Source organism: Halichondria panicea, chromosome 8 (assembly GCF_963675165.1).
Source record: "Halichondria panicea chromosome 8, odHalPani1.1, whole genome shotgun sequence".
NCBI lineage: Eukaryota > Metazoa > Porifera > Demospongiae > Suberitida > Halichondriidae > Halichondria > Halichondria panicea.
This window is the reverse complement of record NC_087384.1, coordinates 5,056,258-5,081,078: the sequence shown is the minus strand read 5'-3', so window position 1 is coordinate 5,081,078 and position 24,821 is coordinate 5,056,258. Positions and strand designations below refer to the sequence as shown.

The window sequence follows — 24,821 nt, the reverse complement described above, 5'->3', positions numbered from 1 at the left end:
ATGCAGGGATATAACTATAATAATAGTTCTAAATAATGTTATCACTTAGTTTCAGCACTTGTAGAGGATATCAATGAAACCCTCAGCTATTTCATTGATGACAGATCTATCTGGTATGGTTTGAGAGACACCATACATGGCCCCCACACCTCCACACGCAGCCTTGGGGTCACTGGCCACTTGAGCCACCACTTTAGACACATCACGCACAGACTTGTCAACCACTCCATCTTTAGTGTGTAGCATTGTCACACACAAGTGAATGCTTGATGGAAACTGCAGACCATTGATATGCCAACCACGCTCAATCAACTTCTCATACACGCGAAATAATTATGTCAAATTCTTTTGAAGCCACACCCACAACATTGACCTTTGGACTCCCAAGAACGTATACATGTACTCTGCTGAGCTCGGCTGCAATCTTTCGATTGGTTGTCACAATCTTTTTGGTTGATTCCATGTAACCATTGCGTCCCATGTACAGTAGAGTAGCCCACGTGGCAGCTATGAGGCTTCCCGCTCTACTACCCACAGATAGAGGGCGTGGCATACACTCCTCCTGTCCAATCAGAAGCCACGAAATACTGCATGCGACGAATAGATTTACTCGAATACATGATGACAGAAGTTCCTTTGGGAGCAAAGCCATACTTGTGCGTATCAGCGGAGATACTCGTCACGCCCTCAACACGAAAGTCAAAAGGGTCCATTTCAAAGCCAGCTTCTTCCATGAAGGGTACAACAAAACCACCCAAACAAGAATCCACGTGAACACCAACTTTGTATCGTAGTCCAAGCTTAGCCATGCAACTCTTGAATAGGGTCCACAATGCCATGTAATAGTACATGGTTAGGGCTAGCATATGTTTTGCGTGGGTGCAGCCAGTACTCTGTACATGTGCATGTCTTATAATTATTTAGACTGGAAACCACTCCCTTCGCTCTGCGCTCTGGGGACTGGCAAGTTGCCGTGTTGAGAGTTGTCCTGTTGGAATGCAATTAGAGCAAACCACAAAATGCGTAATGCGTGGGTGATATTATTTCAGCCTCGATAACAGACCGCCAATGATGACTTTATACTTGAGGCTGATAATATTTTGTGCACTTTACTCACTGTTAACAAATTCTGTGCGTTACGTAATGTATGCGCAAGCTTGCGCAAACGTCAATTGTGAGTTATATACTCACATGATGTCTCGTTACTTTGTGCACACTGTCAGTTTTTGTGTAGAGGTATCGGTAGTTTTTATATATACTCTTGATGATATACTCACAAGTCAAATAGCTACATATATTACAGTATAATATTCACCCCTATACATGCATTAATAGAATGCATTTTAGTGAGCCGACTTACATAACTGACTGTGTTACATGTATGTATTTTTTTGCGCAGCTTTGATTGGCAGACTCAGTGAGGAGTTCCTTGACCTTTGGGAGCGAAAAATACCCAGTAAGTACATGCAAACTGCAAGATACTAATCGTTTGTGACAGTAACCCTAAGTTGAGTAACCCTCTTACACACTCAACAAAGTAAGCCATGTTTTTCTCTTTCACCCAGAGATCTCGTTCTGTTGAGATCAGTCCTCTCCAGCTGTTTGTGATCTGGTTCCATAGTAGTGTGGAAAGCAATGGTCAAGATGTAGTGACAGCTCTACTGGGAGAAGCACTCTTAAAACTAAGAACACACTAGCGGATTTACCGGTGACATATATAATTATATTTGTTCGTGTACGTAGTTATTAAAGTAAAAGTGGAAATCATTTCGTGTTATGGTCCTGTATGGTTTTTTTGTTGTAACGCAGTAGAAAGCTGTTTAAATTTAATAATATTTTTGTACCGTTTTTAATATAATTAACCATAACCCTGACCAAGGGCGTATTCTATGAGTTGTATGCCGTCTACTCTGTATACGCCTTTGCCCTGACCCTAAGAATGGCTTGGAATCAGTGTGATAATTATGTACGTACTTTTATTGGCCTTTCCCTCTCTAGTCTCCCCAATGGCCTTGGTAGCAGCTCAAGACATTGCCTATTTTTCTGCTCTTTTCTGCTATTTTTAAATTGCCTCTAATATAAGCCACGAGTACAACCTATACATAGAAGATATCATTGATCATTGATAGGCAAATCTCAGTAGAGTCATTACACAACAGATTGCATAATATGCAATTTAGAGCTAGGCTATATACCATTAGTTAGTAAGTTGATTAGAATACATGCTGTCAACCAAATCTTGCAACCTTTTTCATGAGCGGCTTACAAAATTTCCTGATTTTGAAGACAGTCTTGGTATTCAGCAGTTTGCGGCTTTTGTCACTCGGGAACATGATGTTCAGCAGATTAGGGATCGTGATCTCGTTCTTAGACCATTCAATCGACCTTTCAGAGGGCTTTAAATCAGTGAGCAGTTTGAAGCATGTTGGATTGTTAATCGCAAGTATCATCTCCTCATTAAACTGCCGTCGACTGTCGTCCTCATCGGGATCTATTTCTTTACAGGGTATGGGAAACTTACTATCAAGCAGCACTTCGCAATCTCTCAATGCGTTTTCAATAGATAGACTACTAAGCTTTTCCTCGTCACGAACGTTCTTATCATTCAGGTTTATAATCTTACAAGATTCAGGAAGATCTTTAACTAGCACTTCGACTATCCTAGGTTTCTTCTTATTCATATATCTATTGGTAACGTCTTTAGATGTCGAAAAAGAGATATACTGAGTGTCTTTTTCTCTTTCGCTAACATGAGAGTCTACACTGTGTTTGGCAGAAGGATCTTTAGGGACCAACCCGCTATTCTTATCACAGTTTTCATCGGGGCGTAGAGCCCTGTAGAGCTTTCCAGTTTTCACCAAATCAGGGCAAGAGTGCTGTGAAAAAACTTCAAGTCTTTCATAACGACCGGCGTTAACATTTTGATAGGTGACAAAGACTATTAAGATGAATGCACCAACAGCAGTTTTCATTTTCATGATTTAGAGTCAATCTGTAGAAATACAAAGTGTACATCAATTCTGTGGTTACTATAGGTGTGTGTAAAAAATTTACGTATATACAGCACAACATTTCGAGAGTCCCGTTACTTTAGAATTATCTGTTATAACATGATATGCAAAGATGGAAGGTGTGACCTGGTAGTGTTTCCGGTAAGCATGCAGTCACCCATGAAATTATTCTTAACACACACAACTCTTTCAGGCTTACAGGGAAAGTTACAAGCGTATGTTCAAAATGACATCATAGACGTCTACATGTTTTTTAATACCACAAAAGTAAAGTTCCTACAAACGTACCTTGGATTATTTTTACATCACAATCACAATCACAATTAATCTGCATGCGCACTTATGGACATAATTATAATATTACTTGCCTTTTTGAAGAAGAGTCTGTTAATTCTGTCACTATCAGTTTTTGACCAGTGTTTCAAGCAATCCAGTATAGATCTTATGTTCCAGTGTACGTAACAGGCTAGGAAGTGCAATGTCGTCCACTTTGCACCGTTTAAAAGGTCACTGTATGTGAAAATAAAACCAAGCTAACAACTTTGTATGTGGAAACGAAGGGTGACCATTTTCAATAGTTATGTGGCCTCGAATTCACAATGAGTTTCAAAGAGGAAACCATACACCTAGAGGGGCAGGGCCTGCTTATCCATCATAAGTCCACCAACTTTTTGTTTCAAAATCCAGTATATATCTATAGTAGTGACTAACTTCCTTCTAGTTACATTAACCTGATCAGGCCATCCCAGAAAATGCATGCAGTATGTATGTGGTGTACTGTATATATGAAACTTGAGTGCACACTGCTTCACAATAGTCTCTACTAATGATGCTAAGTATAGGCTAAACTGGACCATCCAGTTACACCGATCAACTGCAAAAAAAATTAACGAGGCTGTTTAAGAAATGACAAACCAATAATTGATGGATGTATAAGCATATCAGCAATCAGAGGAAAACCATTTTCTGTGATGGTGAGGGCACTCAAAATATTAATATTCAGAACATGTTCGCCGGCTGTCTGAATTGTTATCGGACGATTGACACTTATTATAATAATACAGCGTCTTGTCTAACTATACAGACGGGAAGCTCGCTAAAGAGTGCAGTGAAACCCGTGCAAGGCAGACATGCATGAAACTTATGTTGAATGTGCATGGGTGAGACATATCTTGATGCTGAGAAAACATTTGAAGTAAAGCTATAGTGAGCTGGAAGACAATTAATTAAGATTATGATATAGCAAGACAGCGATCGCTATTTAGAACAATTACCCTGCATTTGTACATTATATACAGCTAAACATTGCATGGTAAATGAAAACTGAATGTGCATGTTCAATTAACTTTGTAGCACATCCTACTAGCCTTATTCCCAGGCCGATTTCTAGTACAGAAGGGAGAAAGCGCTCCATTAAAGGACCTTATAGTGACAAGGCTAATCTTAAATATGCTAGGCCTTTTGTAGAATTTAAATGGTGCATATGCATGCATGCTTTGTCCGGAATTGTATGTGTGGATTAACAACATTTTTGAAATCAACGTAAATGAGACTAATTACCAAAACCAGTTCTTTTAGCTGTACAGATTATTTTACAAAACCGATAGTTTCAGAGTGTACAATCACAACGAATTTATAATTTATACTTGTTCATCTTATGTTGAATGTGGGTGAGACATAATTATCTTGATGCTGAGAAAACATTTAAAGTAAAGCTATAGTGAGCTAGCTGGAAGACAATTAAGATAGCAAGACAGCGATCACTATTACTGACATGGTCATAGAACAATTACCCTGCATTTGTATATACAGCTAAACAGTGCATGGTGCACGTGAATGAAAACTGAATGTGCATGTTCAATTAACTTAGTAGCACATCCTGCTAGCCTTTTTCCCAGGCCGATTTTTAGTACAGAAGGGAGAAAGCGCTCCATTAAAGAAAAATGGACCTAGTGACGAGGCTAATCCTAAATGCTAGGCTTTTTGTAGAATTTATAATGATAGAGAAATTTATGTATGCTTTGTCTGGAATTGTATGTGTGTAGTTGACAGAATTTGAAGTTAACGTAAACTGTGCCCTCGGGGAATACATAGAACTGCCCTCGGTAGTACAAATCCAATACACCCTTGATATCTATGGTACAACTATTGTCACCGAGCGGTATAAAACAATCTAAGTAGGACTAGCTCAACTATAGCTATTCACAGCTTGAATTTTGATAAATACTTCAAGACATTAAGCACATTGACACATAACGTTCACTTCTCAGTCTAGTTCCATCACAAAACTAAATCAATCCAGGCATAGGCTGGCATTACATTACAAAAATTGAACATAAGGAAATACATTTACTTATAATTATACATAAGGTAACAAATACAATACACACAATGTTCTATAATAATTATAGCCTCTTAAATGCTTGTATATTTTTGTATACTTATAATAAGCTAATAAACAACACTATGTATACAGTACTGACAGCTTCAATGTCTTCCGTCTTTTCTTCACTTTATCACAGTGCTGCATGCATGATTGTATATATAACATGTATAATATAATATAAGTATTCATTTTGCCTCACCACAGCAGCACACTTTGTTTCCCCCCAACCAGCATGACGCTCCATAGTCAGACCAGTTAGTAGTACCTATGTAGCAGTGAGGATGGGGACAATCACTATTACAATTTCCGCCACAGATTGGTGCCGTTCCAATTATTACTCCATCTCCATAATTTGCTGACTGGCATAACTCACTGCAACTGCGAGCCATTGTCACGGCGATTGAATCTTTGAGGCTTTGCAACTTAGCTCCAAAGTTGGATGTGTGACTCTGCTCTATTGCTTTCTGATTGAGGCTTTGCAGCTTAGCTTCGAAGTTGGATGCATCACCCTGCTCCTTGGCTTTTTGATTGAGAACTTTCATCAGATCAATGAATTCTGCATTCATAGTGTCACCTTGTTGAGACTGAGAGTCAGCTACAGCAGCTGAGCAGCTCAAAGCAAGCAGAGCAAAAAACACAATCATTTTCATTGCCATGGTCTCTTGAAGCAGATTGATCTTTCCTATACTTTTGTCCCGTTTAACTGACTTCCTTATATATGCACTGCATTTTAACCACATTGTGTATTCCCCCGTGAAAGTCTCTGCAATGAGCAAGGTTTCTTTCCTATGTGCATGTGCATGTGTTGTGGTATACTTCCTCCATTGTATATTCCCCCGTGAAATTTTCTGGAATGAGCAAGGTTTCTTTCCTATTTGCATATGCATGTGCTGTGGTACATCCGCCATTCCTCTGCAATGAGCATCCAAGGTTTATATATATCTAATAGATGGCTATCTATTACTAACCATGCAGGGAAAATTTGGATGGACCAAGTTACTTCCAGTCAGAGCTGTGATAACTAGAAAAAAACTGCCGAGTATATTGATTTTCGCCAGAGTGAAACCTATCTCCGTTTTTTACAAAACTACACAGTCAGTGCATGAGTACACAGCTAGAGCTAGATCTAACCATAGATTGAAGAGTTAGAGGGACAGGAAACGGTTTGGTATCTCAAGTAACATCTGCACTACGCTGCGGTTTAATCGAGGCCATCACAACAATATCGTTATATGTTCCAATAGCTCTATAACAACCCTATTCCCCACCTTCATGCACCTTCACCATCACCGCCATCTCAAGACCCATCATCAGAAAACCCGCCCCACTCACCACAGGAACCACCCTCATCCTCACCATCACAAAACCCTCCTCACTCACCCCAAGAACCACCCTCATCTCCCTCATCCCCACTATCACCAAACACATCTCTTCCATCATCCAATTGACTAAGCTCAGACCCCTCCCTCTATTTTTTTATGGAACTCATAGCGTCACTAATAAAACCAATTATGTCCAGTCTCTGTTCACTAGTAAAGCAATTATATTGGTTAAAATAATAGTAAAGTTTTAGACAATGAATTTGTGCAGGGTTACAAAGTGTACAGAAGAGATAGAGCTTACAGAAGAGGGGGCGGTGTACTCATTGCTGTTTGCAACAAAATCCGATCAAAACTCGTGACAAATCATTCGGATGCTGAAATTATCTCCATAGAATTATGTATTTCTCCAAAAAAACTTTATTTATCTTGTGTTTATGTCCCACCAAACATGCAGTTCCAACATCTATCACAACCATGTTTTTCGCCATATTAGCTCACAATCATCCCATGCAGATAGGGAGGTACATATCGTTGGTGACTTTAACGCTCCTGATATAAACTGGCTCACATACAATGCATCTTCCTTATCTTCCCAGACCCTATGTTCCTGCTTAAGTGACAACAATCTGCAGCAGATTGTAAGCAGTTCCACCCACAAACAAGGAAACACACTAGATCTTATCATCACAAATATACCTAGTAGATTCACAAATGTGTATGTTGATCACACGTCAGAGTCACCCTCAGATCACTATCTCGTCTCACTTCGTCTATCCCAAAGTTTACCAGACCTAGATACTTCAAGAAACAAGAACTGCATCTATAATTATGTATAATCGAACAGATTTCTCTGCAATGAATCTTATCTTTTTGAGAACTTGAATTTGCATCATGGTATGCTAACTCTGGAAGAGTCATGGCATGAACTTAAACACCACCTTTTAATGGCCAGAGAGCTTTATGTTCCTAAATTTAAAGTCCCAAGGAAAGTTCAACCAAAATGGTTTGACTCAAAAATACGCTTCAAACTCAACTGTGCTAGAACAAAAAAGGAGGAGATTCAGATCAAATCCAACAGTGATAAACCAGCTAAAAGTTTTGGCAGTAGAAAGCGAAGTAAATAGTATGATAGTGTCTGCCAAGGAAAGCAATATGGCCAAGATCTGCAAAACAATTCACCCCCTGTCCTAGACAACTATATGTTCACCTTCGTTCTCTAACAAGCAGTAAATACCGCCCAAACTATTTCATGATAAATAATGTCCCAGTTTATGATCCCAAACAAATTGCCAACAATTTTTTAATCAGTTTTTTCATTCAACCTTCTCCAAACCAAATGACTTTAGACTCCCTGACATGTGCGACCTACCAACTCCGTGTTCTCAGCTCTCCAGACTGGAAATTACGAAAACAAAAGTACTCAGTGCCCTATCTAACCTTAAGGAGTCTAAAGCTTTTGGTTGTGATGAAATTCACCCTAAAATCCTTAAGCATTGCCTCCTGTCACTAATAGATTATATACGCTCTCTATTTGTTAAATGCCTACTTATAGGCAGGATTCCATCTGAATGGAAAAACCACAAGATATCACCAATTCCAAAGAATAGGGATCTACTTGACATATCCATCTACAGACCAATACCCCTACTGTGTATTCTATCAAAGGTTCTAGAGTCTATCATTTCAAGCAAAATTATTGATTTTGTTCGTCCAAAAATATCTAAACAGCAGTATGGCTTCATGAAAAACAAATCATGTTGTTCTCAACTATTATCAGCATTCGCTATTGTATACGAGGCCCTGGACAAAAGAAATAAGTCGACATGATAATTATATCTAGATTTTTGCAAGGCCTTTGACTCAGTCCCTCATAAAGAACTCCTCTACAAACTGTGGAGAATAGGCATCACAGGCGACTTGTGGTTATGGTTCAAGAGTTACTTAAGTGACCGCTCCCACTATGTATCATTCAACAACGTAGCGTCTTCTACAGAAGCAGTTTTATCCGGAGTTCCCCAAGGAAGTATCCTAGGGCCACTCCTCTTCATAATCTATGTAAATGATATACCTGACATTATAACCTATTCCAGCTGCTTCCTTTTTGCTGATGATGTCAAGCTACTCAAGACCATAAATACTATGGAAGATCACCAAAGGCTTGAAGATGACCTAAAGGCAATCAGTGATTGGTGTAAGCAGTGGAACTTAGCCCTAAACCCCACCAAATGCAGTGCAAGTCAGTTCTCCACCCATACTCCATCTCAAGAATTGATCCCTTACACCATTGGCCAGAGTGATATTTCCTTTGTAAATTCACAGAAAGACCTAGGTGTAATAGTTTCAAATAGCCTATCGTGGAGCGAGCATTTTGATCTTATCTGCTCCAAAGCCTACCAAGCGCTCTATGTTATCAGAAGAAATATACCTCCCCACTCACCCATACAACTAAAGAAATTACTATATCTCTGGTGAAATCCCAAATATCTTACTGCTGTCAACTGTGGCGGCCGCAACTTATAAAACATATTCAAAGTCTAGAAAGAATACAGCGCAAAGCGACTAAGTATATCCTGAATGACTACTCAAATAACTATAAATTTCGACTTCTTGAGCTTAGGACTCTACCGCTCATGTACTGGCTTGAAATTCAAGACATAATGCTGTTAATCAGGAACCTGAAAGACACATCTGATGCAAATGACTTGCACAAGTACATTAAGTTTGTTAATAACAGGACAAGAGCAAATGGTGTCAAACTGGAGCACAAATTCGTGAGGCTAACGACTACGAGAAACTTATTTTTCTAGTCCGGCTCTGGAATGCACTCCCAAGAGGTGTTTTGGATCCAGAGTCATCGTTGAACACAAACAAATCACACCTTACAAAATACCTGTGGAAACATTTTATCGAGAACTTCTGGGATGGTGGGTGGAGCTCATTGCTCATGGTGGGTTTGCTGACTCAGCACTTTAGACACAAACCACTCTAGCTCAGCTTTGCAAGGTTCACTGATTCTTCTAGGACTCCACCATGTCCTGTGCTCTATCTAGATTGAGCCCAGTATGTGTCAGTTAGCTCTAGCTGTGTAGTTTTGTAAAAAACGGAGATAGGTTTCACTCTGGCGAAAATCGGCAACTTATGTTGAAGTGAGACATATCTTGAAGTAAAGCTATACTGAGCTGGAAGAAGATTACGATAGCAAGACAGCGATTGCTATTACTGACATGGTTATAGAACAATTACCCTGCACGCGAATAGTACTGTTCGCCTGCAACAGTGACCCAACTGGTAAAGATCGCAAAGATTGAACCCTTCAACTAGCTAGCATGCAAAGACTATGCCAACCCACAATCTTGTTTGCGAACTTTTTGTTACTTCAGGCACATGCTCTTCCAACCCTATCTTCCCCAAAATGTTTTTGCACTTGTGTATATGTAGTGATCCGGTCATCACCCCATGCACCAGCGAAAATTGCTAGGGTGGGAAAACGTGGAAAACTACCAGCGAAAAAGTGAATGACGTTGTAAAACAGACTGGAGTTATTCTCTCGTCTGATTTCTTGTTTCCACGCTTTTTGGTGTTTCCCAAAGCAATTTTTCACGTTGCAAATGTTTTCTAGTGGGTACACCATACAATCAATCCCTCGTTCCCATGTTATAACTACTCATTCCCCAAGTGTGAGAAAATAATATCGTATCCAGATCCTCCTGGCAGAATCATCTTTGTCTTAAGGGCCTGGTAAGCCACAAAACACTACCATATAACAATATAATAAAGATAACAATATGCATGTACACAGGTCTTAGATATTATATACACTGAACTACAGATCCTGGAAGAATCAATTTTCTTCTTTCTTGAGGTCCTGGTAAGCCATGCACATAATACAATAAATAACAACAATAGATTTTTCTCAGTGACTTTATATAGATAAGCTATAAAATTCATTATAGAAACTAATACAACACTCTAATACTTTTGAGCGAAAGCAAAAACATGGCGAGAGGCATTAGCACAGCGCCAGCTTGAACACTAGTTTAAAACAGTTCCTTGAACTTGTGCAATTAAGATTTTATAGTTCATTTTGACCACGTTTGTGTGCATAACATTTTAGCTGTTATATCAGTGGCTTTATGAGATGGGATAGCATCTGTGTCTATACTTCTATAAGCAGCCTTAAGAGTTGTGTAAAAATCCCTTTATTTCCCGCATTGTCTGAACTTATTGAGGAAACTGTTATCTTGTGAGGATCTATACGAGAGGCTGTCTATAGCAACGAGGCCCTGGCTTGTGATCTTTATTACTATACTTAGCCAGCTTCCATGCTTCATATACATGTAAGTAACACAGCCGAGGGTTAGTACTTCAGTGCTCTATATAGTGGTAAAGTTTGTATACTTAGCAAGACGATATCAAATCTGCGTAGTAATCTCCTCATTTGCTCGTTATAACTGATATACCAAGTTATACGTATACACCCTGGCTGGCTTCTTGTGTGTGCATGTGTGCATGTGCATGTGTGCATGTGTGTGTACCTGCATCTCTGTATATACGTGCAGAGAGATTCAAGTTTACAGGAACTGGACGAATAATCATATATAGTCTGCACGTATTGTTAATATGAAACATTTCTCTGCATGAACTTGTGCAATAACCAGTTTATTTTGATCATTGTGTGTATTATATTTTTTATCAGTGGCTTTGTGGTGCATGCATGGAGTGCCATGTGTATAACAGTCTATAGTAACTATATAGGCCCTGGCTTGTACGACATGGCTCTCTTATGAGGGAGTGCATGTGTTTCCTAGTGATGGTGGCTTATAGATGATGCATGTGCATGGCTCTCTTAAGATGGAGCGTGTTTCCTTGTGATGGTGGCTTATAGATGTGCATGGCTCTCTTATGAGGGAGCGTGTTTCCTTGTGATGGTGGCTTATAGATGTGCATGGCTCTCTTAGGAGGGAGCGTGTTTCCTTGTGATGGTGGCTTATAGATGTGCATGGCTCTCTTAGGAGGGAGCGTGTTTCCTTGTGATGGTGGCTTATAGATGTGCATGGCTCTCTTAGGAGGGAGCGTGTTTCCTTGTGATGGTGGCTTATAGATGTGCATGGCTCTCTTAGGAGGGAGCGTGTTTCCTTGTGATGGTGGCTTATAGATGTGCATGGCTCTCTTAGGAGGGAGCGTGTTTCCTTGTGATGGTGGCTTATAGATGTGAATGGCTCTCTTAGGAGGGAGTGTGTTTCCTTGTGATGGCGGCTTATAGATGTGCGTGGCTCTCTTATGAGGGAGTGTGTTTCCTTGTGATGGTGGCTTATAGATGTGCGTGGCTCTCTTATGAGGGAGTGTGTTTCCTTGTGATGGTGGCTTATAGATGTGCGTGGCTCTCTTATGAGGGAGTGTGTTTCCTTGTGATGGTGGCTTATAGATGTGCATGGCTGGGAACAACCTTCCTAACCAACTCATGCACTTGTAATGGCCTTTAGAAGATAAAACAAATTCCAAATTCTTGGTGTTAGCATTTAGCTATAGAGTACTTCGTGTTAATGGGGGAGAGGTGCAGCACACGTGAACTTCTTTCCTTGTTCCTCTGCAGCCACAAGGGTTGTTGATATTATTAGGTGTCTTCAGATTTTCCACGCAGGGAGATCCCTAATAGCCATGTATAAAAACAGTTGCAGAAAGTCTAGTAATCTTACTCACTGAAGATCAACTGCCTCTTCAGGAAGTATTATATGGTTAATTGTGTGTATGATTTGCGTTATGAGTATAGTGTTTATACCATACCCAAGTTTAAATGTAGCTTTTGAAATACACTGTAAGTGCTTAACACAAACACAATTCTTACAGGCTTACAGGAGGAAAGTTACAAGTTTATGATAATGTTCCAAAATAACTTTGGTATGTACATGTTTCACTGGGATACCAATTGGAACAAAATTAAAATACCTCTACAAACCACAACCATAGACAAGTACCTTAGTACACTCACAATCACAATCTGCACTATGTGGACATAGTAATTAACTTGCCTTTTTGAAGAAGGGTATATATCAGTTTTTGACCAGTGTACATGCATGTTTCAAGCAATCCAGTATAGCTCTTGTTCCAGTGTACGTAGCAGGCTAGGAAGTGCAATGTCGTCCACTTTGCACCGCTTAAAAGGCCACTGTATGTGAAAATAAAACCAAGCTAACAACTTCACTTTAAAGGTATGTGTGGAAATGAGGGTGACCATTTTCGATCTATGTGGCCTCGAATTCACCAAAGAGGAAACCATACACCTAGGGGCCAGGGCTTGATTTACTATAGCAGCTTATCCATATAAGTTCACCAAAATGTTGTTTCAAAATCCATAAATTATATCGAGTATTGACTAATAAGTTACATCAACATGATCAGGCCATCCGAGAAACTCATAATATATGCATGCATGCAGTACATACCGTATATTTATGTGGTGTACTGTATGAAAGTTGAGTGCACATTGCTTCACAATAGTCTCTACTAATGATGCTAAGTATAGGCTAAAGTGGATCATCCAGTTATACCGATCAGCTGCAAAAAAATTAACGAGGCTGTTTAAGAAATGACAAACCAATAATTGATGGATGTATAAGCATATCAGCAATCAGAGGAAAACCATTTTCTGTGATGGTGAGGGCACTCAAAATATTAATATTCAGAACATGTTCGCCGGCTGTCTGAATTGTTATCGGACGATTGACACTTATTATAATAATACAGCGTCTTGTCTAACTATACAGACGGGAAGCTCGCTAAAGAGTGCAGTGAAACCCGTGCAAGGCAGACATGCATGAAACTTATGTTGAATGTGCATGGGTGAGACATATCTTGATGCTGAGAAAACATTTGAAGTAAAGCTATAGTGAGCTGGAAGACAATTAATTAAGATTATGATATAGCAAGACAGCGATCGCTATTTAGAACAATTACCCTGCATTTGTACATTATATACAGCTAAACATTGCATGGTAAATGAAAACTAAATGTGCATGTTCAATTAACTTTGTAGCACATCCTACTAGCCTTATTCCCAGGCCGATTTCTAGTACAGAAGGGAGAAAGCGCTCCATTAAAGGACCTTATAGTGACAAGGCTAATCTTAAATATGCTAGGCCTTTTGTAGAATTTAAATGGTGCATATGCATGCATGCTTTGTCCGGAATTGTATGTGTGGATTAACAACATTTTTGAAATCAACGTAAATGAGACTAATTACCAAAACCAGTTCTTTTAGCTGTACAGATTATTTTACAAAACCGATAGTTTCAGAGTGTACAATCACAACGAATTTATAATTTATACTAGTTCATCTTATGTTGAATGTGGGTGAGACATAATTATCTTGATGCTGAGAAAACATTTAAAGTAAAGCTATAGTGAGCTAGCTGGAAGACAATTAAGATAGCAAGACAGCGATCACTATTACTGACATGGTCATAGAACAATTACCCTGCATTTGTATATACAGCTAAACAGTGCATGATGCACGTGAATGAAAACTGAATGTGCATGTTCAATTAACTTAGTAGCACATCCTGCTAGCCTTTTTCCCAGGCCGATTTCTAGTACAGAAGGGAGAAAGCGCTCCATTAAAGAAAAATGGACCTAGTGACGAGGCTAATCCTAAATGCTAGGCTTTTTGTAGAATTTATAATGATAGAGAAATTTATGTATGCTTTGTCTGGAATTGTATGTGTGTAGTTGACAGAATTTGAAGTTAACGTAAACTGTGCCCTCGGGGAATACATAGAACTGCCCTCGGTAGTACAAATCCAATACACCCTTGATATCTATGGTACAACTATTGTCACCGAGCGGTATAAAACAATCTAAGTAGGACTAGCTCAACTATAGCTATTCACAGCTTGAATTTCGATAAATACTTCAAGACATTAAGCACATTGACACATAACGTTCACTTCTCAGTCTAGTTCCATCACAAAACTAAATCAATCCAGGCATAGGCTGGCATTACATTACAAAAATTGAACATAAGGAAATACATTTACTTATAATTATACATAAGGTAACAAATACAATACACACAATGTTCTATAATAATTATAGCCTCTTAAATGCTTGTATATTTTTGTATACTTATAATAAGCTAATAAACAACACTATGTATACAGTACTGACAGCTTCAATGTCTTTCGTCTTTTCTTCACTTTATCACAGTGCTGCATGCATGATTGTATATATAACATGTATAATATAATATAAGTATTCATTTTGCCTCACCACAGCAGCACACTTTGTTGCCCCCCAACCAGCATGACGCTCCATAGTCAGACCAGTTAGTAGTACCTATGTAGCAGTGAGGATGGGGACAATCACTATTACAATTTCCGCCACAGATTGGTGCCGTTCCAATTATTACTCCATCTCCATAATTTGCTGACTGGCATAACTCACTGCAACTGCGAGCCATTGTCACGGCGATTGAATCTTTGAGGCTTTGCAACTTAGCTCCAAAGTTGGATGTGTGACTCTGCTCTATTGCTTTCTGATTGAGGCTTTGCAGCTTAGCTTCGAAGTTGGATGCATCACCCTGCTCCTTGGCTTTTTGATTGAGAACTTTCATCAGATCAATGAATTCTGCATTCATAGTGTCACCTTGTTGAGACTGAGAGTCAGCTACAGCAGCTGAGCAGCTCAAAGCAAGCAGAGTAAAAAACACAATCATTTTCATTGCCATGGCCTCTTGAAGCAGATTGATCTTTCCTATACTTTTGTCCCGTTTAACTGACTTCCTTATATATGCACTGCATTTTAACCACATTGTGTATTCCCCCGTGAAAGTCTCTGCAATGAGCAAGGTTTCTTTCCTATGTGCATGTGCATGTGTTGTGGTATACTTCCTCCATTGTATATTCCCCCGTGAAATTTTCTGGAATGAGCAAGGTTTCTTTCCTATGTGCATGTGCATGTGTTGTGGTATACTTCCTCCATTGTATATTCCCCGTGAAATTCTCTGGAATGAGCAAGGTTTCTTTCCTATTTGCCGAGTATATCGATTTTCGCCAGAGTGAACCTATCTCTGTTTTTTTACAAAACTACACAGTCAGTGAGTACACAGCTAGAGCTAGATCTAACCATAGATTGAAGAGTTAGAGGGACAGGAAACGGTTGGTATCTCAAGTAACATCCGCACTACGCTGCGGTTTAATCGAGGCCATCACAACAATATCTATTTCTACACTCAGTGCATAATAAACTAGATCTACAAGTAACTTTGCTTAGTCCATGCAACTCACTTATATTTCAAGGTCTATACCTATTGTAGTAGTCATAACCAGCACGCACGTTATATGTTCCAATAGCTCTAACAACCCTATTCCCCACCTTCATGCACCTTCACCATCACCACCATCTCAAGACCCATCATCAGAAAACCCGCCCCACTCACCACAGGAACCACCCTCATCCCCTCACCATCACAAAACCCTCCTCACTCACCCCAAGAACCACCCTCATCTCCCTCATCCCCACTATCACCAAACACATCTCTTCCACCATCCAATTGACTAAGCTCAGACCCCCCCCTCTATTTTTTTATGGAACTCACGTAGCGTCACTAATAAAACCAATTATGTCCAGTCTCTGTTCACTATAGTAAAGCAATATATATTGGTTAAATAGTAAAGTTTTAGACAATGAATTTGTGCAGGGTTACAAAGTGTACAGAAGAGATAGAGCTTACAGAAGAGGGGGCGGTGTACTCATTGCTGTTTGCAACAAAATCCGATCAAAACTCGTGACAAATCATTCAGATGCTGAAATTATCTCCATAGAATTATGTATTTCTCCAAAAAAACTTTATTTATCTTGTGTTTATGTCCCACCAAACATGCAGTTCCAACATCTATCACAACCATGTTTTTCGCCATATTAGCTCACAATCATCCCATGCAGATAGGGAGGTACATATCGTTGGTGACTTTAATGCTCCTGATATAAACTGGCTCACATACAATGCATCTTCCTTATCTTCCCAGACCCTATGTTCCTGCTTAAGTGACAACAATCTGCAGCAGATTGTAAGCAGTTCCACCTACAAACAAGGAAACACACTAGATCTTATCATCACAAATATACCTAGTAGATTCACAAATGTGTATGTTGATCACACGTCAGAGTCACCCTCAGATCACTATCTCGTCTCACTTGGTCTATCCCAAAGTTTACCAGACCTAGATACTTCAAGAAACAAGAACTGCATCTATAATTATGTATAGATTTCTCTGCAATGAATCTTATCTTTTTGAGAACTTGAATTTGCAGAGTCATGGCATGAACTTAAACACCACCTTTTAATGGCCAGAGAGCTTTATTTAAAGTCCCAAGGAAAGTTCAACCAAAATGGTTTGACTCAAAAATACGCTTCAAACTCAACTGTGCTAGAACAAAAAGGAGGAGATTCAGATCAAATCCAACAGTGATAAACCAGCTAAAAGTTTTGGCAGTAGAAAGCGAAGTAAATACTATGATAGTGTCTGCCAAGGAAAGCTATATGGCCAAGATCTGCAAAACAATTCACCCCCTGTCCTAAACAACTATATGTTCCCCTTCGTTCTCTAACAAGCAGTAAATACCGCCCAAACTATTTCATGATAAATAATGTCCCAGTTTATGATCCCAAACAAATTGCCAACAATTTTAATCAGTTTTTTCATTCAACCTTCTCCAAACCAAGTGACTTTAGACTCCCTGACATGTGCGACCTACCAACTCCGTGTTCTCAGCTCTCCAGACTGGAAATTACGAAAACAGAAGTACTCAGTGCCCTATCTAACCTTAAGGAGTCTAAAGCTTTTGGTTGTGTGAAATTCACCCTAAAATCCTTAAGCATTGCCTCCCGTCACTAATAGATTATATACGCTCTCTATTTGTTAAATGCCTACTTATAGGCAGGATTCCATCTGAATGGAAAAACCACAAGATATCACCAATTCCAAAGAATAGGGATCTACTTGACATATCCATCTACAGACCAATACCCCTACTGTGTATTCTATCAAAGGTTCTAGAGTCTATCATTTCAAGCAAAATTATTGATTTTGTTTGTCCAAAAATATCTAAACAGCAGTATGGCTTCATGAAAAACAAATCATGTTGTTCTCAACTATTATCAGCATTCGCTATTTTATACGAGGCCCTGGACAAAAGAAATAAGGTCGACATGATATATCTAGATTTTTGCAATGCCTTTGACTCAGTCCCTCATAAAGAACTCCTCTACAAACTGTGGAGAATAGGCATCACAGGCGACTTGTGGTTATGGTTCAAGAATTACTTAAGTGACCGCTCCCACTATGTATCATTCAACAACGTAGCGTATTCTACATGCAGAAGCAGTTTTATCCGGAGTTCCCCAAGGAAGTATCCTATAGGGCCACTCCTCTTCATAATCTATGTAAATGATATTACCTGACATTATAACCTATTCCAGCTGCTTCCTTTTTGCTGATGATGTCAAGCTACTCAAGACCATAAATACTGTGGAAGATCACCAAAGGCTTGAAGATGACCTAAAGGCAATCAGTGATTGGTGTAAGCAGTGGAACTTAGCCCTAAACCCCACCAAAATTAATGCAGTGCAATTCAGTTCTTCACCCATACTCCATCTCAAGAATTGGCCCCTTACACTATTGGCCCCTTACACCATTGGCCAGAGTGATATTCCCTTTGTAAATTCATAGAAAGACCTAGGTGTAATAGTTTCAAATAGCCTATCGTGGAGCGAGCATTTTGATCTTATCTGCTCCAAAGCCTACCAAGCGCTCTATGTTATCAGAAGAAATATACCTCCCCACTCACCCATACAACTAAAGATATCTCTGGTGAAATCCCAAATATATTACTGCTGTCAACTGTGGCGGCCACAACTTATAAAACATATTCAAAGTCTAGAAAGAATACAGCACAAAGCGACTAAGTATATCCTGAATGACTACTCAAATAACTATAAATCTCGACTTCTTGAGCTTAGGACTCTACCGCTCATGTACTGGCTTGAAATTCAAGACATAATGCTGTTAATCAGGAACCTGAAAGACACATCTGATGCAAATGACTTGCACAAGTACATTAAGTTTGTTAATAACAGGACAAGAGCAAATGGTGTCAAACTGGAGCACAAATTCGTGAGGCTAACGACTACGAGAAACTTATTTTTCATCCGTATATATAGTCCGGCTCTGGAATGCACTCCCAAGAGGTGTTTTTTGGATCCAGAGTCATCGTTGAACACAAACAAATCACACCTTACAAAATACCTGTGGAAACATTTTATCGAGAACTTTTGGGGTGGTGGGTGGAGCTCATTGCTCATGGTGGGTTTGCTGACTCAGCACTTTAGACACAAACCACTCTAGCTCAGCTTTGCAAGGTTCACTGATTCTTCTAGGACTCCACCATGTCCTGTGCTCTATCTAGATTGAGCCCAGTATGTGTCAGTTAGCTCTAGCTGTGTAGTTTTGTAAAAAACGGAGATAGGTTTCACTCTGGCGAAAATCGGCAACTTATGTTGAATGTGGGTGAGACATATCTTGAAGTAAAGCTATACTGAGCTGGAAGAAGATTACGATAGCAAGACAGCGATTGCTATTACTGACATGGTTATAGAACAATTACCCTGCACGCGAATAGTACTGTTCGCCTGCAACAGTGACCCAACTGGTAAAGATCGCAAAGATTGAGCCCTTCAACTAGATCTAGCTAGCATGCAAAGACTATACCAACCCACAATCTTGTTTGCGAACTTTTTGTTACTTCAGGCACATGCTCTTCCAACCCTATCTTCCCCAAAATGTTTTAGCACTTGTGTATATGTAGTGATCCGGTCATCACCCCATGCACCAGTGAAAATTGCTAGGGTGGGAAAACGTGGAAAACTACCAGCGAAAAAGTGAATGACGTTGTAAAACAGACTGGAGTTATTCTCTCGTCTGATTTCTTGTTTCCACGCTTTTTGGTGTTTCCCAAAGCAATTTTTCACGTTGCAAATGTTTTCTAGTGGGTACACCATACAATCAATCCCTCGTTCCCATGTTATAACTACTCATTCCCCATGTGTGAGAAAATAATATCGTATCCAGATCCTCCTGGCAGAATCATCTTTGTCTTAAGGGCCTGGTAAGCCACAAAACACTACCATATAACAATATAATAAAGACAACAATATGCATGTACACAGGTCTTTTATTCTTAGATATTATATACACTGAACTACAGATCCTGGAAGAATCAATTTTCTTCTTTCTTGAGGTCCTGGTAAGCCACATAATACAATAAATAACAACAATAGATGCATGTAAATAAGTCTTTTTTCTCAGTGACTTTATATAGATAAGCTAACTTTAATATAAAATTCATTATAGAAACTAATACAACACTCTAATACTTTTGAGCGAAAGCAAAAACATGGCGAGAGGCATTAGCACAGCGCCAGCTTGAACACTAGTTTGAAACAGTTCCTTGAACTTGTGCAATTAAGATTTTATAGTTCATTTTGACCACGTTTGTGTGCATAACATTTTAGCTGTTATATCAGTGGCTTTATGAGATGGGATAGCATCTGTGTCTATACTTCTATAAGCAGCCTTAAGAGTTGTGTAAAAATCCCTTTATTTCCCGCATTGTCTGAACTTGTTGAGGAAACTGTTATCTTGTGGGGATCTATACGAGAGGCTGTCTATAGCAACGAGGCCCTGGCTTGTGATCTTTATTACTATACTTAGCCAGCTTCCATGCTTCATATACATGTAAGTAACACAATTCTTACAGGCTTACAGGAAGAAAGTTACAAGTTTATGATAATGTTCCAAAATAACTTTGGTATGTACATGTTTCTTACTGGGATACCAATTGGAACAAAATCAAAATACCTCTACAAACCACAACCATAGACAAGTATACCTTAGTACACTCACAATCACAATCTGCACTATGTGGACATAGTAATTAACTTGCCTTTTTGAAGAAGGGTATATATCAGTTTTTGACCAGTGTACATGCATGTTTCAAGCAATCCAGTATAGCTCTTGTTCCAGTGTACGTAGCAGGCTAGGAAGTGCAATGTCGTCCACTTTGCACCGCTTAAAAGGCCACTGTATGTGAAAATAAACCAAGCTAACAACTTCACTTTAAATGTATGTGTGGAAATGAGGGTGACCATTTTCGATCTATGTGGCCTCGAATTCACCAAAGAGGAAACCATACACCTAGGGGCCAGGGCTTGATTTACTATAGCAGCTTATCCATATAAGTTCACCAAAATGTTGCTTCAAAATCCATAAATTATATCGAGTATTGACTAATAAGTTACATCAACATGATCAGGCCATCCGAGAAACTCATGATATATGCATGCAGTACATACCGTATATTTATGTGGTGTACTGTATGAAAGTTGAGTGCACATTGCTTCACAATAGTCTCTACTAATGATGCTAAGTATAGGCTAAAGTGGACCATCCAGTTATACCGATCAACTGCAAAAAAATTAACGAGGCTGTTTAAGAAATGACAAACCAATAATTGACGATAAGCATAATTATCAGCAATCAGAGGAAAACCATTTTCTGTGATGGTGAGGGCACTCAAAATATTAATATTCAGAACATGTTCGCCGGCTGTCTGAATTGTTATCAGACGATTGACACTGATCATAATACAGCGTCTTAATTGTCTAACTATATACAGACGGGAAGCTCGCTAAAGAGTGCAGTGTGAAACCCATGCAAGGCAGACATGCATGCATGAAACTTATGTTGAATGTGGGTGAGACATATCTTGATGCTGAGAAAACATTTAAAGTAAAGCTATATAGTGAGCTGGATAACAATAAGATTATGATATAGCAAGACAGCGATCGGTATTACTGACACGGTCATAGAACAATTACCCTGCATTTGTATGTTATATATTGATGAAAACTAAATGTGTATGTTCAATTAACTTTGTAGCACATCCTACTAGCCTTATTCCCAGGCCGATTTCTAGCATAGAAGGGAGAAAGCGCTCCGCTCCATTAAAGGACCTTATAGTGACAAGGCTATATATATAATCTTAAATATGCTAGGACTTTTGTAGAATTTATATAGTGCATATGCATGCTTTGTCCGGAATTGTATGTGTGCATGTAGATTAACAAAATTTTTGAAATCAACGTAAATGAGACTAATTACCAAAACCAGTTCTTTTAGCTGTATATAGCTATACAGATTATTTTACAAAACCGATAGTTTCAAAGTGTACAATCACAACGAATTTATAATTTATACTAGTTCATCACATCTAGAATATTGTCTAGAACACGAGACATGTTGAGTTGTGCCCCGACTTTTACCATGACATTTCCATTTTTCATTTGAGTCTTGTCAGGCGGCAGAGTCTGAATGTTAGTTAACCATGTACTCTTTTAGTGTTGTAATAGTTGTCAAGTACATTCAGGGACCACGGGATTTGTGCAGACTTTAACAAATCTACAAAGAATCGAGCAAAGTTGATGACCTCTGCCTCATTCAAGCCTCCATCTGTATTGTCTCTTGGCATCCAGGCTCCAAAGTAAGTTGGAATACCAGTATTATCAGTAAACGTTTTTGCTTTGTCGATACCATCTCTCAATTGGCTTTTCTGTGCATCAGATCCATTTCCACTCCAGTGACGTGGTCTGTTGGGGTCACTGGTAGTAGGACCAGCAGCATACTTATGCCACTCGACCATCAGGAAAGAACGGTCTTTGGGATCCGGAAGATCAATATTATTGAGGCCCTTTGTAGTCTTCTCTGGTGCTCCAAGAATAATGATTCGCTCAGCATTGTTTTCACCCGTTGCACGAATCGCACTAATCACTTCAGACGTCCAATTGTTATATTTCAATGTATTTCTTCGTAGACTTCCAGCACATTTTTCACCTTTTCTGTCTTCGCCGTTTTCGGCGCAATGGTCAGTTCCCAACTCGGTAAAGAGGTTGAAAGAAAGGTGATAATTTCTGTCCTTCAACTTCTCAGCTACTTTTGTCCATGCACCAGTCGATATAATTCTGGCGATCTGTTTCATTAGCTCTGGCCTCAGCAGCATGATGTATCCATGAGATGATCGGAGCAACATCACGTTCAATGCACTCATCAACCACTTCTGTCAATCTATCTAAAAAGTTCATAAACTTGGTAGTATCATACCCATCGTCATATTCTTGTGCTAGACAGCGGAGCCTGACATTGCGAAACCCTTTATCGTAGATGTCTTTGATGTTATCGGTCCGGTATTTGGCTGCAGGAACGCTTGTCTTGAAGTAGTTTGTAGAAAACCCTTGTTTGATAATTGACTGGTATTCTGAAGCACTTACTGGTTGCGAAAAGTCTAGAGAAGCGGCAAACTCAGTCAGGAAAGAAGTAGCCACGAGTGCTAGGCACAACAGATTCATTTCTGCTCAATCTCTTGTTTTATATTGCAGTATCGGGATGATTTCTGGATGAGTTTATTTTTATTTTAAAATCCTGAGCTCAACTTATATACCATAGGTTGCATGTGACAGTGTCTGCATAACCATAATTGCATTCACGTACATGTGGATAACTTCCTCTGTATGTTTTATTGACAGTGCATGTGATTTTAGGTTTGAAATCATCTACATGTATAATTATGGGAGTGTAAGGTCAGTAATGTTGATGTTGGAAGCTTGTCTGTCACTACCTCTGAAACCTTAGATAGTGTTATGTTCATACAACATCCGTTCAGTGTAGATCTATAAGGCGTCACAAATATGCTTTGTATACCTATTTCCTGCGTACTATATATACATGTCCATTACGTTTGTTGTGGGCTTTTGTTGGATGCACTTTACAAATGCCACTGATTAGACAAAACCATTAGCTAGTGGGTTCAAAGAAAACCATTGAAATTTATATAGTCTTTATGAACAGATGTTGGGCACCTGTACATGGAAGCAACTTTGTACCGATTAACCTTCCAGTTTAATTGACCCGTGCGTGTATCAGTTACATATTCCAGGAACTGGAAGGCCAAAAGTCCACCTCATCTTAGTTGCCCAAAGAGTCCTTCCACCTCTGTATGTTTTATTGACAGTGCATGTGATTTTAGGTTTGAAATCATCTACATCAGGGGCGGATCCAGGAATTTTGAAAAGGGGGGGCAAGTTTGAAGACTAAAAAAAGGTCAACAGTTTTTTTTTTAAGCCCAGCCAGTGTAGCTTTTCTGATCATGGATTGATTGATGACAGTATAACATACATAGTAGCAGCTAGGAGATAGCAGAAATGCAACTAGAGATCGTCTGCTGTTCTGCATGCTGCAATAATTGATTGCTGCTGTAAGCCACACCCACTTCGTGAGCTAGTTTTATTCGAGCTTGTCAGAAAGGGGGGGGGGCACGTGCCCCTTGTGCCCTGCACTAGATCCGCCACTGTACATGTATAATTATGGGAGTGTATATCAAGGGCGTAGGAAATACGGGGTTTTGGGGGTCAATTGAGAGTCAGCGTACCTTATACAAATTAGGCCTGTGCCAAATATTCAAATTTTTTCACCTATTATTTCGCACTTGATTAGCCTATTATTCAATTTCATCAGCCTATTAATAACACCTATTATTCAAATTATTTAACATACAAAGCAGCGAAATAAAAGACCTAGGTTAAAAAATGGGTTAATTTCAGCAGCAAAAAATATCAAACCTTAGCACAAAAGATGTGGTTTCAACATTGATTGGACTAGCATTGTTACAATCAAATTTACTGCCATGTAAAATGTGGGCGTGTTCTGAACTACTGCGCATGTGTAATTCAATGAATATCATTAAGCTATTTTCATAGTGCCTATTATTATGCCTCGGTGCGCATGCGCAAGCGAGGTACCGTATAGCAGGTATCTTTCTATTTATTATACCTATAATGATAATTTTTTACCTCATTGATGCTTATCGACGACACATGCAGTATACCATCATGGACACTAATCAAGTTACTGTTTCTGTCGAGTTGACGGTTGATTCAACACGGTATTACTTCATCCCATGCATGCATGCATGCGATATTAAATTCGCGGTTATAAA

At 39.2% G+C, this 24,821-nt stretch overlaps 1 protein-coding gene and 1 long non-coding RNA gene across 2 annotated transcripts; both read right to left on the bottom strand.

Moving 5' to 3' along the window:
* Positions 1 to 51: 51 nt before the first annotated feature.
* LOC135340311 (sphingosine-1-phosphate lyase 1-like) lies at positions 52 to 834 on the bottom strand. The gene is given in 3 exon segments (XM_064536628.1): positions 52 to 333; positions 335 to 535; positions 537 to 834. Coding segments are annotated over 3 exon segments (756 nt in total). The 5' UTR covers positions 810 to 834.
* Positions 835 to 14,648: 13,814 nt separating this feature from the next.
* Positions 14,649 to 16,080, bottom strand: LOC135340305 (uncharacterized). Its single transcript, XR_010396297.1, has 2 exons — positions 14,985 to 16,080; positions 14,649 to 14,923 (listed from the first exon to the last, which is right to left on the bottom strand). It is a non-coding gene; the product is annotated as an uncharacterized LOC135340305 (long non-coding RNA).
* Positions 16,081 to 24,821: the final 8,741 nt, after the last annotated feature.